Below are 17,669 nucleotides of genomic sequence, written 5' to 3' on the forward strand. Positions count from 1 at the left end.
AATTATCATAGGTCTTTATAGCAAAAAAAGAGTTATTCACTCTTCAGTAATCTTTCAGCACGAGACTTCAAACAGACAATCGGTACACGGAGCGAATCTGGCTCGGCATGGATTTATGTTGTGTGACCAAGTTATGATGCTGCAAATGCAGCATCAATAGTAAAAAAAAGAATAAAAATGTTGAAAAATAGAAAAAAAAATTATACTCACCTTCCGATGGCCCCCTGTCTGCTCCCAGCGGCGCTGCTGGCTCTTCGGTGGCTCGCGGTGCTCTAAAAAGGACCTTCCATGACGTCATTTAGTCAAGTGACAGGTCACGCGACCGCCGACGTCAGCGGTCGCGTGACCTGTCACATGACTAAAAGACATCATGGAAGTTCCTTTTACAGCACCGCGAGCCGCCGTAAAACAAGAGACAAACATATTAAAATCCAATTATCCATTACAGCGCTTCAATAATATTAGGGACCGATTCATTAGGATGACCATTGTACACACCAGTCCTAATGAAGGAGCGTGGTGGGTTAAATGCGCCAAATTCATTAAGAGATGCCAGCCACCTAATGAATTTGATGCATGTTCTCAGTGGCGTGTGCCCCTGCATACCTCACCAGAAATTACATTTCAGGCATAAGTTTTGGCCGCCATTCCCTGTCCCACACATGCTCCGTCCACTTTGATGGTGCTGGCCATGACTGGCTTGAAAATGGCAATAGTTACTACGTTTTTCCGTTAAAAAATTTTTTTGCAGCTTTTCAAAGGGTTTTACTGAAGAAAACTTGTTGAAACACTTAATTAAATCAGCCCCTTAGTATTTTTATATGAGTCACAAGAACCTTTTGACCTCCCTCTAGCCTCAAGGACCTCAGTGCACTTTCAACCCCTTCACACTGGAAGGATATGCTGCTGACCTATTGATGCCAGTTACAACAAGGCACGAAAACCTTCTTGGTGCATAGACCCATTTTGTCAATTCTTTAAAAAAATTCCTTCAAACAAAAACTTTAATAATAATAATACTGGTTAGATTAAAATATATGTATCCAAATCTAGTAAAGTTATGGTTAAGTGCAGGGTTGAGGAGGTGAGACATGCCACAAGAGAGAATCACACTGTCTGTCCTGTCCAGGACCTGCACTAGCGCATAGTGGATCAATGGAGGTCCACCCAATAATATGTGCACACGTTGAGTATTTGCTGCTTTTTTTCCATGCAATTTTGTCACAAAAACGGAAGAATGAGATTCCTGAAGTCTCATACACATGTTGCTTATTTTTTCTTGCAGATTGAAAGCAGCTTCAAATCTGCAGTATGCCAATTCTTTCAGCATTTTTGCAGCAGTTTTCACCCATTTCAATGTATGGGAAACAAACACAAGTAAAAAAAGCATCAAAAATGCATGTAAAAAAGTTTAAAAAAAAGGCACCTATTTTGCGCGGCATTTTAGACACATTTTTGGTGCAGAAATGTCTGCAACATATACTTTAATGTCTGCACATACCCTATTGCTATGTTCACATTCAGCCTTTTTTGCTGCAGTTCTTGCTGCAGTCCTTGCTGCATTTTTTTCTGCAGCTAAAACCTGTTCTCTTGGCAGTAAAAATACTGCTTTCAAAACACCCATATTCTGTGTTTTCAAAGCATTTTTCCCTGTATTTTTTTATGCATTTTTTGCAGCGTTTTTGGGTGTAGATTACATGGGTGCTTTGTCTACAGCAGAGATGTCAAACTCAAACACACCGAGGGCCAAATTTAAAAACTAACTTGAACAAAGTCACGGGCCAACCAGTATACAGTATAATGGGTCCCACAAAGTCCTCCACACAGAATAATGCCTCCCACATAGTCCTCCATACAGTATAATGCATTCCACATAGTCCTTCCGTACAGAATAGTGGGCCCACATAGTCCTCCATACAGAATACTGGCCCCACATAGTCCTCTGTACTGAATAATGGGCCCCACATAGTCATCCATACAGAATAATGGCCCCACATAGTCCACCATACAGAATAATAGGCCCCACATAATACTCCGTACAGAATAATGGGCCCCACATAGTCCTCCATACAGAATAATGGGCCCCACATAGTCCTCCATACAGAATAATGGGCCCACATAGTCCTCCTTACAAAATAATGGCCCCACATAGTCCTCCATAGAGAATAATGGGCACCACATAGTCCTCCGTACAGAATAATGGCCCCACATAGGGGTGGTGGTTCTGGAGTCGCGGGGCAAATAAAACCACTGTGCGGGCTAGGTTTGACATGTATGGTTTTACATGTATGGTCTACAGTGCATGTTTAGTAAAGATAGTTTTATTCACCAAAATCGCTTAAAAACGCAGCAAAAACCCAGTGAACTACACCATTGCATTTTTTGCAATGTTGTTTAACTTTCTCATTGCTTTCTATGGATGAAAAAATACTGAAAGAATTGACATGCTGCAGATTTAAAAAACTGCAGCAGTTTTCCAAATCAGTCAGGAACAAGAGTATGCATGAGATTTGCAGGTACTGTAAAAAGCAGCTTTTAATTTGCATAAAAACAAACTCAGAAAAACGCAATGAACATAGTTCAACTGTGTTTTACTGTACAGTGGTCTCTCAATTTACGATTTTTCTTTGTTACAGGAAAACCATTTTACTTTGAACGCACGGTAATTTTAGACTGTAACTCGAAAAACCTTAAAAACTGAAATGAGCAGATCTTTTGAAATTTGAATTCATGGGTTTTGCCAAATTTTCGCTAAAAATTTTAAATCACAACATAGAAATTTGTACAAATTTCAGTACAGGGAGGAGGAAGAAGAGGAGTGAGAAAGAAATCCATGATGATCAACATGACATATTTGTTCCACTTGCCAAGTGGGATCTTATGGAGATGCAATACTGACTGAAAGTCCTGTGCTCCCCTGGGAACGCTGATCATACCAACCACCCATATATAAGGTATGATAATCTGTTAGCTGTCACAGCTGCAGGGCATTATGGGGTAGCAAGAGTGGCCATGCAAAATGGCATTAGCCTGCTCAACTATGGTGCCGGGCTAGATTTTCTGGGGGACCAAATTGTGAGTCGAATCTCAAAGTTTTCGAAACATTTGACTCAAACTTGATTATCCGCGAACCGATCTGGTCATCTCTATGAACAACCAATCATCTTACTCAAATAACATATCTACAGCAGTTTAGGGGATTACCTGATAAATCCGACCACTCAACATGAACATTTCACTTTCAAAATGTCTATAATTCTGTGGATTACATGGTGATAATAGAGCCAATGAGCAGGCACTGTAGAACTAGACTGCGTACTCTGATTGCCTGCCTGGTGGACAGTGCAGAACAGGAACACATGTACTAAGTATTTCCCTTTTAGGCACCGGAGGTGGTGGCTCCATTTTATTTCTAATCATTGTGTACGCTGTAGACCAAAGTCTCTGGTGTCAGGCTTGGCTAGGAAGGCATAGACCAGATTGTGGTTAGGTACAGCTAGGATGGTAGCTTTGACAGTAGGGAACACACCCATTTCTCTGGTTCTCAGCAATCTCTTGTTCAGTAACACAGTTGACTCATTTGTGCTTATCCTAATATTATACTGAGTGCATGAGAAAAATCATTGGTAAATTGAAATTTCACATTGGATTAGACATTGATATCTTTCATTATCGTCATTGACTTTCACCAAGGTGAAGCTGAAGCATCAACATTTTCTGCCAGGTGACTTTCCAGTAGAAAAAGATTGAGAAGTCCTATGTTCTGCACCCTGAAGAAATACCTGTTGTCCACATAGAATCTGAATCACTAGCTTCCAGCAGACCTTTCTGGCACAATATGTAGGGACTTACTTTACCTGCATTAGTTGTCTAGTTCCTTGTCCTAAATCTTATTTTTTTGCTATTTTGGTTTGACATAGAAGAGTAAAAGGGACTGAAACTCACCCAAGCCAAGCTATTAACCATATGATACAATAATGTGTTGTTTTTGGATGCAGATCTCCTTTAGCCTGAGCCTGTACAATCTATCTCAAACACTGCTATATGTTTAGATCATTAATTGTGATACGTTTAATTTACTTGTACAAATATTTTGAATATTTTTAGTAAATTCTTTAATATTTCTGCACACCATTTTAGAACGGTGCTTGACAATGAATGCAGATATCTATGCAATTCTTCTGCACCACGATCTGACTTTTGATGATTCTCCAGCTTCCTTGACCTGACAGCAGATGTGTCACTTTCACACCATTGTCCTGTCAACATTTTTGCATAATGAATTAGTCGACATTCTCCTCTGATCGTCATTTTGGTAGATGAAACCCAAACCCTTTAAATTTTGGAACCGTAGAAACCTCATGGAACAACCTTTTAAGATCTGCTGTTTTGCAGTATGTTTAATAATAGAGGCTGATGCTTTTCCTAAGTACCTGCAATACAATACAAATACAATACAGAAGAGTCTTCAGCCTGTTATTCATGGACGACCCATCACTTAGGGCAATGTGCTCTGAAGAAAACCTGTCACCTTCTATTTTTATCTTAATCAGTTATCTTAATTGCAGCCTAATATTCTCTTTTCCTTTTTTAAGAGAATCTGTTGGAGGTACAGAATACAATAATCGTGCAGGGCGTACTTCTGTGACCCAAGCTCCGGGAGAGAAGAGAAGCTTGTATCTGGAGGCAGATGGTAAGGTAAGCATATTTCTGCACCATCTACACAATTATGCCATGATGGTAAAGGTGCCATCTTGTTTGCTGCTGTGATTGTCCATCCAAGTACAATAAGAATTAAAGAAGTTTTTCATATGTAAATGTTTTAGTCCAAAGGTTTGGTATGTGGAAAATAATAAAATCAGTCCAAGGCCGTATTCACACATCAGTGACTTTTTCCCTGTCTTTAAAAAACTGACCATTTTATGGATCAATTTTTAATACATTTTTGCTCAGTGCGCCCATTTTCACCATCAGTGACAACAAACTTTTTTTCGTATGAAACAAAAAAAAAGTGATGGAGATTTCCCAAGCATCTTCTAGCAACCAGTCTGTGAATAATAGAATATACCGTCTGTGTGCTGTTCTTTTTTTGAGTGATACATTTACTTGAGAAGGAGCGTTCTGAACGCAAGACTCTCAAGAAAAGGACATGTCTTATTTTTTTTTTTTTTTATGCAACCCATCTTGCAAAAACAGACATGTGAATAAATATTGAATACCCCTCAGAATATAATTTGTCAGTGTGCTGTCAGTGAAAAAAAAGTGACAATCCAAGTATGACAAACACTGACATGTGAATAAGGCCTTATTTATTTAGCCAGCCAGGACCATTGAGCTCAGTGGTTTTTAGCAGTTGTGATGTCACTGCTGCAGCCATGTCACCAGGGACATCGGAGAGGCAACGCTGGTGCATCAGGGGGTAAGGAAGGTTAATTTCGATATGTACAGTATACACATACCAAAATGTAAAAAAATATTACTGCTCTGAGCAAAAAGACATTCATATATCAGCACTTTTACAATGGTAAAAATGTATTGGCTGTAGGAATAACTCAAACTAACCAACAATTCATTTCATATCATTGTGGGGATATTTAAAGGGGAGAGAGCTGCTGGTGAAGCGTCTTGTGTGTAAGAGGCGCATTAGATTGTGTAGTCCCCCTTAGTATTTCTATGTAGCTATATCTATAATTACACATTGTTCTTGAAAGAGCTGTATATGTGGAATTTATGAAGGCTTTACACCAGTGTGATGGTGTAAAAATATATGGACAGCCCAAAGATGCATGAATATTTATAAAAGGCATACCCAATCTTGCTGGCGCAATACTTTAAAGGGAATCGGTCACCGTATATTTACTATGTAATATCTAAGCAGCATGATGTGGGAGCAGAAACCCTGATTCCAGTGATGTGTCACTTACTGGGCTGCTTGCTGCAGTTTTGATAAAATCACTGTTTTCTCTGCTGTAGATCTAGCAGTTCTCTGAATGCTGAGCTCCGTATAACCCCGCCCTCACCACTGATTAGCAGCTTTCTGTGTAAACTGTGCATGGGCAAAAAGATGGCAATCAGTGGTGAGGGCATGGTTATACAGAGCTCATGACTATTGTTGGACTACCGGACAGCACGTTTACTAGTCCACTAGTGATAATCTCCTGCTGACAGTGATTTTATCAAAACTAGAGCAAGAAGCCCAGTAAGTGACACATCACTCTAATCAGGGTCTCTGTCTTTACATCATGCTGCTCTCAGATTAATTGGAAAAAACCTGGTGACAGATTCCCTTTAATATATGAACCATAAGAAAAATTAATATGAGCTTACTATGTCTGTATTTATCAAGTTTTTCTTTCTTATGTCTGTGGGTGACACTCCTGTTGTGGCTTCTGAACTTAGTATACTTTTCTGAAATGGAAGAAAACGGCACAGCACCGATTTCATTAAAAGACATTGCTTCTTTATTGGCAATCAATAGGTAATAAACAAAGGATTACAATCCACATGACATGGTCATAGTATTCACTAACGTGTTTCTGGCGTCTCTGCACACTTATTCGTAGTCACGCTACAAGTAGGGGCGCAGAGACACCAGAAAAGTAGTGAACACCATGACATGTGGATTTTATTATATAGTCTATGGGTCCCCTATTGTTATGCGTCTGGATTCGAACCCTTGATCTCGTGTTCGGCATCTCTTTCCACTGAGCCACAGCAGATTCACATTTTCTTTGGGTGTTTTAGTTCTGTTATCTTTGTTTATGTTGGTTTTTGGTAAGAGGTATTTTTCATTTACTCTATCTGTCCTATTACCTTTCAGGTGCAGTTTTATACACCTTTCCCTGCTTCTGTTTCCTGCTTGTGATAGTCTTTGCTGGATTCATTCAGTTTGCTGTACTTTAAGTTGGTTGCATATGTTTTGTGTTTGATTCCCTTATTCCTTAGGGAATTGCTACTTTAGCGATTCTAGGAGCTGCTAAGAACATTCAGCTTTAGCCACCATCGAGTGGGGGCCCATTGCATTATCTTAGGGTGCCAACCTCCGCGGTCAGGCAGGGACAGACCAGGGTCAGAAAAGGGCTTTTCCTAGTCTGAACAGGGTTCTGTCAGGTTCAGATATTTGTCTCCCTGGTTTGTATTCTACCCGTGTTAATGTGCTTTAGCGGGCATAACACCTATAAAGATGCAACGTCTTTTTCGAATTCGAGGAAATGGCACATCTACAGATTCTTTGAAAGTATGAAACACACGCCTTTATGAACTCTCCTCTAAGTCTTATCTTTTCTCATTTTAACTACTGTACACTAGAATCTGTGAAAAAACTGTGCAAAAAGCAGAACGGTGGCAAATTTTCCGAGTGGTATTGTGGATGACCCCTCATACTGCTCCAGCATATCAGATATTGGAATTTAACAAGTATTTGACAGGTAACACATCGCCCGCAGTGCCGTTCACTAACTAACCCAGCTCATAATATCATTCACATCCATAATCTTTTTAGCCATATAATCCTATATTGTACATGTCTATAATACTCTTATCTATTTAATCCTTTCCTCTCCCTACGTAATCCAGTTATCTATATTGAATCTAACCTCTATCTGTTATTTATTGATTTCTCCATAAAGCATCTATGAAGTCCAGCAATGTTTCCAGAGAAATAATGTATTCCTCAGCATTAGATTGCCCTAGCTCCAGCCTGCAGACAGTCTAATTACTGGTTGTGTTGCTGTTCCTATGGCTGTGAAACGTGTGGGGTGAAGAATGAATGACCATTGACAATTATTAATGTTGTGTAACTCATCCGTGATTTCTATCAGACAAATATTCAATTAAATATGGTATTAATGTGGTCGCTGTAGATTGATTTGTAGACAGAGCAGACTAAAATGACCTTCAGGCAAATTAAGACAAAGATAAGTATGATCTTCTAGTATCTGGATCCATCGGGTACAGGAACGACACATTTCATATGTCCTCTAGGTATGTATTTTAAGTTATAGAGAGAAACAGCGACCAACGGAAAGTAATTATACAGAATCAATCAGCAGAAAGGTGAGTAGAAGATAATGGATTATCTGAAGTCTGCTTTGTACTCAGTTAACCAAGAATTAGGTCAGGGAAGAGTACTCCTTGATTTCATTAGGTAACTACTTACCTGCTTGTTGCACCTTCACACACCATTTTGCTATAAACCGAGTAAAGATGGGATTAAAGAGATTGCATCAGATTTTTTCCAACTATTTGGAAGCTGATGCAATTGTAAGTATGAATTATGAATTGCAGATAAAGAATATTTCCAGGTTTTACAATTTTTTTGAGGGAATCTGACATCTGATACATGCTCCCGATCCACAGGCAGCATGTATCAGACAATGGCTGCACCATTACAGCCAGATATGTTTGATTCTGAAACACTGCGGCGTTTATGGCTGTAATGGTGCACCCACTATCTGATATATGCTGCCCATAGATGAGCATCCTACATCATCCACATAGCTCCCCCAATCTCGCTCCTGCGCAGCCATACTTCGCTCTACCCTGCTGAGGTCAAAGCAAAGTCCTGTAATGCGATGCGCTGGGAGAGGACATAGAGCCTCATTGAATTGGAAGTAAAGTTGGCGAATGCGCATTACAGCAATTTGCTCTGCACTCAACAGGGCAGAGCGAAGTACGTCGGCGGAGGAGCGAGACTTGGAGTACTGTGTGGATGACCTAGGATGTGTCATCCAAATGCAGTAGGGCAGGATGATGGCGATTGCAAGGATAGAGGAGGCGCCGTGTGGGACCAGCAATGTCCATTGGACCAGACTGCACCGTGTGGGGAGATTATAAAAGATTTTTTTCTTGGATATGCAGAGGGGGTTGGATACATATATACAGGTTGCTAAATTGCTGTAAAAGAGGCATTAAAGGTGGTGACTAGTGATGAGCGAGCACTAAAATGCTCGGGTACTCGTTGACATATACAACAGATTAGGACTTATTATAAGTGAAAGGAGGACTTTATACTAACCAGACAGCAGATGGCGATAGTGTGTAAAGTTTTATGCTTGCTGTAATGGTGGGAGGAAATCTCTCAATTGTTGGTTGTTTTTACTTCCTGGTTTTTTTTTCTTTCCTGAATGTGTTATGTCAGCAGCACACGGACTGTGTGACACTGAATTGTATCTCATGTTTAACCAGTATGAAGTAAATACTGTTTACTCAAGATATCTTGCTGATTGAAGCTCTCGTAAGTACAGTGGTGACTGTAAGAAGATGCACTCTGCGACAGGTTATGGGCCCAGGCACTAAAGCCCAGACACTACAGGCCTGCACTACAAGAGGATCCTGGTTTAACCCCAGATAACGGAGCACACAGATAAGCTCTGTAAACAGAAGGAAATAAATCCAGATAAAGGAATTCATGATCCCTGGAGCTGGATATAGTTACAGAGAATTCAACACAGGGAGGACATACAGGAACTATCAGCAAGAAAAAACAGGAGAATATCTTCAGTACAACTCTGTAAACAAGTAAGACCATATAAAGATGATGAGTAACACAGAACTGAAATTCACAGTAGCTAAACTGAATAGTGAAAATTATCAGTTATGGAAATTCAAAGTAGAGATGTTGTTATCTAAGGATGATTTATGGGAAGTAATTGTTACAGAAAGACCAGATCAAGATAATCAGACATGGGATAAGAAGAATAGACAAGCGAGAGCCACCATTAGCTTATTAGTGCATGATGCTCAATTAATACATATAAGAAATGAAGAAACAGCTAAAGGAATGTGGAAAGAATTAAGAAAACTGTATGAAAGACCTAGCTTGAATCACAAGTTATTTTTATTAAGAAAGCTTTACAGTATGAGATTGAGTGCAAATGACGACATGCAGAAGCACATATTCTCAGTGATGGAAGTGATATCACAGCTAAGATCTATTGGTGAAGACATTAAAGAAAGTCATGTAGCAGCTATATTATTGTGCAGTTTACCAGATTCGTATACAGCTTTGATAAATGCCCTTGAGACGAGACCAGAAACTGACATTACATTAGATTTTGTGAAAACAAGACTAATAGATGAATATCAGAGAAGAAAAGAACAAAGAAATGATTCTTCTACTGAAAAGGATAGTGAAAACGCTCTTAAAGCTACAGAATTTAAAAAACCCTATAATAAAGAGACAAGAGAATGCTTCAGATGTAAGAAAAAAGGTCATTTAAAGAAAGACTGTACCATATGGAAAGCAGAACAACAAAAATTACAAAATAAAAAGCATACACAGAAAGTAAAAAACACAATTTCTGATTCATGTGAGAATAATTGGAATGGCACATTTAAAGTAACAGACAAGAATCATCACTTGGTTGGTTTATTGATTCAGGAACAACGAGTCATATGACAAGTGACAAGAATATCTTTACTGATCTTGATTTAGATCAGAAAGAAGCCATTTATCTTGCAGAACGAAGCAAAATAACCGCAGAAGGTATCGGACAAGGTATGCTAAATTGTTCAAACAAGTTCAAACAAGATTCAAAGATACTTGTACAGGATGTGTTGTATGTTCTAAAATTTGAAGGCAGATTATTATCTGTGAAACGTTTAACAGCAAAAGGACTTAGAGTAAAATTCAAAGACAATGAGTGTGCAATTATTGCAGGAAACAAGGTGATAACCAAAGTCAAGGCAGATGAACAATTATATTATTTTGACACACCAAAGGAACAGATGAAGGTATGTACACATGATCACAAAAACTGTATTCACATGTGGAATAGACGTCTAGGACATAGAAACCCTGACAGTATAAGGGAACTACAGAGAAAAGAATTGACAAAAGATTTAAAAATATCAGATTGCTCAATTACCGTAAGATGTGAATGTTGTATAAAATCCAAAGCCACAAGGATATCTATTCCAAAAGAAAGTGAGATGAAAAGCGAAAGACCACTTGATTTGGTGCATACTGACGTATGTGGACCCATGAAAGTGACTACATCAGGAGGCAATAGATACATGTTGACTTTTATAAACGACTACTCAAGATACACAGTCACATACTTAATTAAGAACAAAAGTGAAGTTTTTGATAAACTTGTAGACTATGTAACAAGATCAAGTAACAAATTTCAAAGGAAGCCAATTGTCATCAGAAGTGATAATGGAGGTGAATTTACAGGTCACAGAATAGAAGAATACCTAAGACAAAATGGAATAGAACACCAGAAAACTGTTCCATACACACCTGAACAAAATGGAGTAGCATGAAGGAAAAACAGAACTCTAACAGAAATGATAAGATGTATGCTGACGGATTCCAAACTACCAGAGAAATATTGGGGTGAGGCAGCAATGACAGCTACATATCTACAGAACCAACTTTTTTCCAGAAAACTGACGAAAACTCCATATGAAATGTGGCAAGGTATGAAACCAAGTGTCAAAAATTTAAAAGTTTTTGGATGTAAAGTTTCTATATTCATTCCAACAGAAAAACGTTCCAAACTTCAAAACAGATCCATGGAAGGAATATACGTTGGATATAGTGAAAATTGCAAAGGATATAGAATCCTAGATCCCAAAACAGACAGAGTTACGGTGAGTAACAGTGTGACATTCATTGAAGATTTAAATGAAGACATTATGATTTCAGTTGAAACAAAAAATGAGAAAAACAATAGTGACATAACTGAAGAAATATCTGATGAGAAAGAAGTAGAAATTAATGAAGAACAAAATACTGAAAGTGAAGAATCACAACTACAAACAGACACAGAACCAAGACGTTCAATGAGAGAGAACAAAGGAAAAGCACCAAAACGTCTCTCATACAAGATAAGCATAAGAAAAATCTATGAGCCTACCTCTTGGGAAGACATATCTAAACTTCCTGAAGAAGAAGCTAATAAATGGATAGAAGCAACAGAAACAGAAATTAAATCCATGCATGATTCAAATACATGGACACTAACAGATTTGCCAGAAGGAAGAAAAGCCATAGGATGTAAATGGATTTTTAAAGTAATATACCCAACAGATGGCACAGCTGAAAGATACCGAGCAAGACTCGTAGCTAAAGGGTATTCTCAAAAATATGGAGAAGACTATGATGAGACATTTGCTCCAGTTGTAAAACACAGTACAATAAGAACTTTACTTATAGTTGCAGCAATGAAACAGATGGAGCTGAGACATCTGGATGTAAAGACAGCTTTTCTGAATGGAGATTTAACAGAAGACATTTACATGGAACAACCTCCAGGATTCAAAGATGAAAGAAATCCAAACAAAGTTTGCAAACTACAGAAAAGCATATATGGTTTAAAGCAAGCAGCTAAAGCGTGGAATGACAAAATCACGGAAGTACTTACAAATGAAAAATTTCAAAGAAGCAAAGCTGATCCATGCTTATACACAAAAAGGCTGATTAATAGATGGATTTATGTACTCATATATGTAGACGACATTTTGATTTGTTTTAAACAAGAAAGGGATAAGGAAAACATTCTAAAAATCCTGAAGCAACATTTTGAAATCAAAGACTTGGGAAATGTGAAACAGTACCTAGGAATACAGGTAGAAAGAGAAGAAGATGGAAGTTTCCTACTGAATCAAAATCACATGATTCAAGACATAACAGAAAAATTTGGATTAAATGATGCAAAAACAGTAAAGTCTCCAATGGAAACTAATTATCTCAAAGAGATGAACAGTGAAAAAAATATTCTACCAAATAATGAAGAATACAGAACAGCAATAGGAAAACTACTGTATCTAGCGACCGTTACAAGACCAGACATCGCAGCAGCAGTAGGAATCCTGAGTAGAAAGGTATCAAAACCAAATAAAGCTGATTGGAATGCCGTGAAGAGAGTAATGCATTATTTGAAAGGAACTAGCAATGTTAAGCTGAAATTACCCACAAGTGATAATTGCATTTTAACAGGATATGTTGATGCAGATTGGGCTGGAGATCCAACTGACAGAAGATCTACCAGTGGACATATTTTTTTTCTCTCAGGTGGACCAATAAGTTGGACAAGTAAGAAACAGTCAATTGTGACACTGTCTTCAACAGAAGCAGAATATGTTGCCGCAGCACATGCGAGTCAAGAAGTACTGTGGTTAAGACAATTGTTGACAGAATTAGGACAACCACAGTTGGAACCAACAAAACTGAAAGAGGACAATCAAGGATGTCTTTTTCTTGCTCAGATGGAAAGAGTCAATCCAAGAACCAAGCATATTGATGTGAAATATGATTTCTTGAGAGATCATCAGGAACAAGGAGTCTTGAAGTTAGAGTATTGTCCTACTGAAGAAATGACAGCAGACATCTTCACGAAGGCGTTGAATGCTGATAAACACCAGAGACTAATAAAAAAGTTGGGTTTGATTGAATAAGTCCTTACTGTTGAGAAAGGGTGTTGGCATATACAACAGATTAGGACTTATTATAAGTGAAAGGAGGACTTTATACTAACCAGACAGCAGATGGCGATAGTGAGTAAAGTTATATGCTTGCTGTAATGGTGGGAGGAAATCTCTCAATTGTTGGTTGTTTTTACTTCCTGTTTTTTTTCTTTCTTTCCTGAATGTGTTATGTCAGCAGCACACGTACTGTGTGACACTGAATTGTATCTCATGTTTAACTAGTATGAAGTAAATACTGTTTACTCAAGATATCTTGCTGATTGAAGCTCTCGTAAGTACAGTGATGACTGTAAGAAGATGCACTCTGCGACACTCATTGCTCGGGTCGAGCAAATTGGAATACTCGGGTGCTCGACCCGAGCAACGAGCCAAATGTAAGTCTATGGGAAACTCGAGCATTTTTCAGGCGGCTTCCCCCGGCGGTCTGCAGAGGGCCTAAAAATTGCTCAAGTCGACAGGAACAGTGCTCAAATGACATGAGAACAGCATGGGGAAGACCCCTGGATGCATTTCTGACTCCCAGGTCACTGCTGTCAACAACGCTGTCAGAGTATTATGCCACTTTTACGGACTCACAATAAAACATACAAAAAAGAAACCAGAATGGATTTTCCTGGGAAATATGTTAAGGAACATCCTTTCCAGGTTAATGACTTGTATATCAGGCAAAATAAATAACCAAAACCAAAAATTCTCCTCCACATCTTGGACTATGTTCACACGTAGCGTTTTTGATGTGTTTTTGCACTTTTGCATTGCTTTCAACCAAGACAAATGCATTCACCGGGAAATGTCATTTTAACATTTTACAACCTTATCTCGTCATGTGGTGTGTGACACATCATCAGACACATGCATACAGTGCTGAAAAGACATTGGAACAGCATGAGAAAGACCTTTGGAAGCATTTCTGACTCCCAGGTCACTGCCTAAAAGTGTGCCCATAATAAGTCATCCTTGGCGCATGCGAACATGTCTCCCGCCATGCACCTGTCATTGCAGTCTTGCAACAATCACCGTCCACGTCCTTGTCCCAGTGCAGCGTTCAGTTGTCCCTACCCCATTCCTTGGAATGCAAGCGCAAGTATGCAGCCAGCCACCCACCCTCCCACAGGCTGGAATACTATACTGCCAAATTTTTGACAGCTGCTTGCACTTGAAATGTGGCCTTTTAGGCTCGTGGAGGCGGAAGCTGTTCACAATCTTATGGCGGCGACGACCGGGTATCCATACTCGGTCCCCAGCCGCCACTATTTGTCCCGGTATCATCTCGGCCTTCCACAAGCACGGCTCCCACAACATTATCCGTGTTCTCCCCAGTGCACTTACTGGGAAGGACCGCCTAACCACAAATGCATGGACAGGTGAATGTGGCCAGGGACAGTACTGAGCCAGTCCACAGCTTTTTTTGCTGAGTTGTATTTCACCACAGCCATATTCTTTAGCTTAGTGAAAGGACTTGGGAAACCTTATCTACCCAGCTGTCATTTCTCCCAGGAAGTCCTCTAAAGTTGCTTTCACTTGAAATGTGGCCTTTTAGGCTCGTGGAGGCGGAAGCTTTTCATAACCGCATGCCGGCGGCAGCCGGGTGTCCATACTCGGTCCCCAGCCGCCACTATTTCTCCCGGTATCGTCTCAGCCTTCCACAAGCACAGGTCCCACAACATTACCCGTGCCATCCCCAGTGCACTTACTGGGAAGGACCGCCTAACCACAAACACGTGGACAGGTGAATGTGGCCAGGGATGGTACAGAGCCAGTCCACTGCTTTTTTTGCTGAGTTGTATTTAGCTCGGTGAAAGGACTGGCATAGAGGGAAACTGTATCTACTCTGGGTGTTATTTCTCCCAGGAAGTCCTCTAATGAAGCTTGTTGCAGAAGCAATGGCAGCACGTCCAACATAAACTCGCAGTTGTCGGAGGTGCTTTGACACACAAACATCTCTCTTTGCGCATTTAATTTCATGACTACAGAGTTGGGCAATGGCCTGATCTGCAATGCGGTTTGAGAAATAACATGCATAAGCATGTCCGATCCACATTAAAAAAGCAGCCATAGAGTGTCCGGGAACCTTCCCCCACACTTTTCTTAGCCAGAGCTGCTTCTCGGCAGGGATGGACGGACCTACAAGAAAACCGGAGACTCCTCCGGTGGGCCCTGGCTTCTTCTTCAGGAGAGTTCATAGTGCAGAGGTGAGGACATGATGATTACAGAGACCACGATCTGCTTAGTTTTCTGTTACTTGTAATGTAAGCGCAAGTACACTGTGTTCCAAATTATTATGCAAATAATATTTTCTCAGATTTTCCCAAATTACCTATATGAATTGCAGTCATTGTAATTTTCCAGTCAAATAACTATTAGAGTACAACTGAAAGGTTTTTGTACAAACTGCCTATGATAACAGTATATTTTTAAAAAATAAAAAACTCAAACTGCACTCAAAATGCATGTTCCAAATTATAATGCACAGCAGAGTTTTCAACCTTTTCATTTTAATAAAGAACAAAAAAATGGTCATTTTTCAAATTATAAGCATTAGCAGGTTATTACAAACTGAAATCAAACAGTTTTCAACTCAAAACTTTATTCTAGGTGATGTTACATTTGCACATAGGACCGCTTGTTCGAAAGGAGCTTCTGAACTCTCTCGTCCATTAAATTTGTCAGGTTTTGGATGGTTTCTGCTTCAATTGTTTTGCATGAGGACATAATACCCTCCCAGAGCTGTTGCTTAGATGTGAACTGCCTCCCGCCATCATAGACACTCCTTTTGATGATGCTCCAGAGGTTCTCAATGGGGTTGAGGTCAGGGGAGCATGGGAGCCACACCATAAGTTTGTCCCCTTTTATGCCCATAGCAGCCAGAGATGCAGATGTGTTATGTGCAGCATGAGACGGGGCCTCTTGTGGAGAAGTCCATCCATGCACCCTTCTGGGTTCTATGGCACCAATGCGCAGCAGGGCGCCACAATCCCCCCTAGTAAAACTCAGTACTCCTGGACTGAAGCATTTTATAAAAAAAACAGGTTAAACAATAATAATAACAATTACAATAATAACAATATGGTTACAGCAAGTCCCGTAGCCTGGTGTACTTTTCACCGAAAGTGGATGAGTAGCATGAGGGACCCGTCTGAAAACCCTCAACGTAGGCTCTGGGCATGGCTACAGGGCATAAGTGATCCAGGTGATGGACCACGTCTTCGGCCACGCCAAACGGGTTTTTGTTCAGTGGTTACTTACAAGGCACTCCAGGGAGTGCAATTATGTACATGAACAGTTTTTGGGCTGCTCACAGTCCTCAGCCACAGAGTCTTTTATATATATATATATATATATATATATATATATATATATATATATACCCTTACGGGTAACTAAATGCAATGCTAAGTGTCCATGTCACCTAAATTGTCCATGGTAAGGCAAAATACATCAATAATTAAATACATGAAAATTACACAAGAACAAGATACCCCAGGGGCAACTATTTATACGATCAGAGTTTCTCTTTTTACTCTCTGTATCTGACAGGGGTCTGACCTTGCGTGCTACGTGTTGACCTACGTAGTACTGGGATACGTGTGGTACTGGTGTTTGTACTACCTCCCAATCTGTCAGTTCTAGGTGTGGAGGGGCTGCAAGACTGCCTCCACCTCCCTACGGGACTGGCAAGTGTACCATTGGCTGGGCCTTCTTGCTCTGCTCCAACCGGGGATCCTTCTTCCGGGGATTCTTCCTGAGCAGGCTCTTCTGGGGCACTTACAGGTTCTACTTTGCTGTGGAGGGTCTTCTGGCTGTTGGTAAAAGTGGATCACAGGTATTATCAGTGCTCCTCCTTGCTGGGGCCAATCTGACGGGAAATCTCCTAATTCAGTATGTATCACTGCTTCTTTAGGCTCCTCCGGTACGATGAGAGGCACTTCTTCCTGGGGCTTTAGCAGACCTGGACACAACTTCAGATGGTCTCTAGATACCGTTGCAGTCGTTCTTCCTCCGTCCTTGGTAATTAAACAGGTCTTCCTGTTATCAAATCTTGAATTTAACACAGTGTAGGGTTCCCTCTCCCACTGGTCATCAAGTTTGTGGTTTCTTCTTTTTCTCTTTAGCACGACTTCTCCAGGTGAAAAGGGTTCTGCTGGTGCACTCTTGTTGTACTGTGTTTCCTGCTTGTCTCTTACCCTATTCAGACTGTCTTCGACACAGGCCTGTACTCTCCTGTACTGCTCCTG

At 40.0% G+C, this 17,669-nt stretch overlaps 1 protein-coding gene across 2 annotated transcripts in view; it reads left to right on the forward strand.

Annotated features, from left to right (window-relative positions):
• The window catches only part of CPO (carboxypeptidase O), a 507,705-nt gene that overhangs the window by 71,529 nt on the left and 418,507 nt on the right, over window positions 1–17,669 (forward strand). Inside the window, exon 2 of one of the 2 annotated variants that reach the window (XM_073646349.1) lies at window positions 4,596–4,698. In XM_073646349.1, coding sequence (XP_073502450.1) covers window positions 4,691–4,698 — 8 coding nt within the window. In that variant the 5' untranslated portion in view covers window positions 4,596–4,690. The remainder of the gene's footprint in view (window positions 1–4,595; window positions 4,699–17,669) is intronic. The other variant, XM_073646350.1, reaches the window with a different exon arrangement.

The sequence above is a fragment of the Phyllobates terribilis genome, unplaced genomic scaffold (genome assembly GCF_046119375.1).
Source record: "Phyllobates terribilis strain yellow unplaced genomic scaffold, ASM4611937v1 Scaffold_9__5_contigs__length_417890890, whole genome shotgun sequence".
Taxonomy (NCBI): Eukaryota; Metazoa; Chordata; class Amphibia; order Anura; family Dendrobatidae; genus Phyllobates; species Phyllobates terribilis.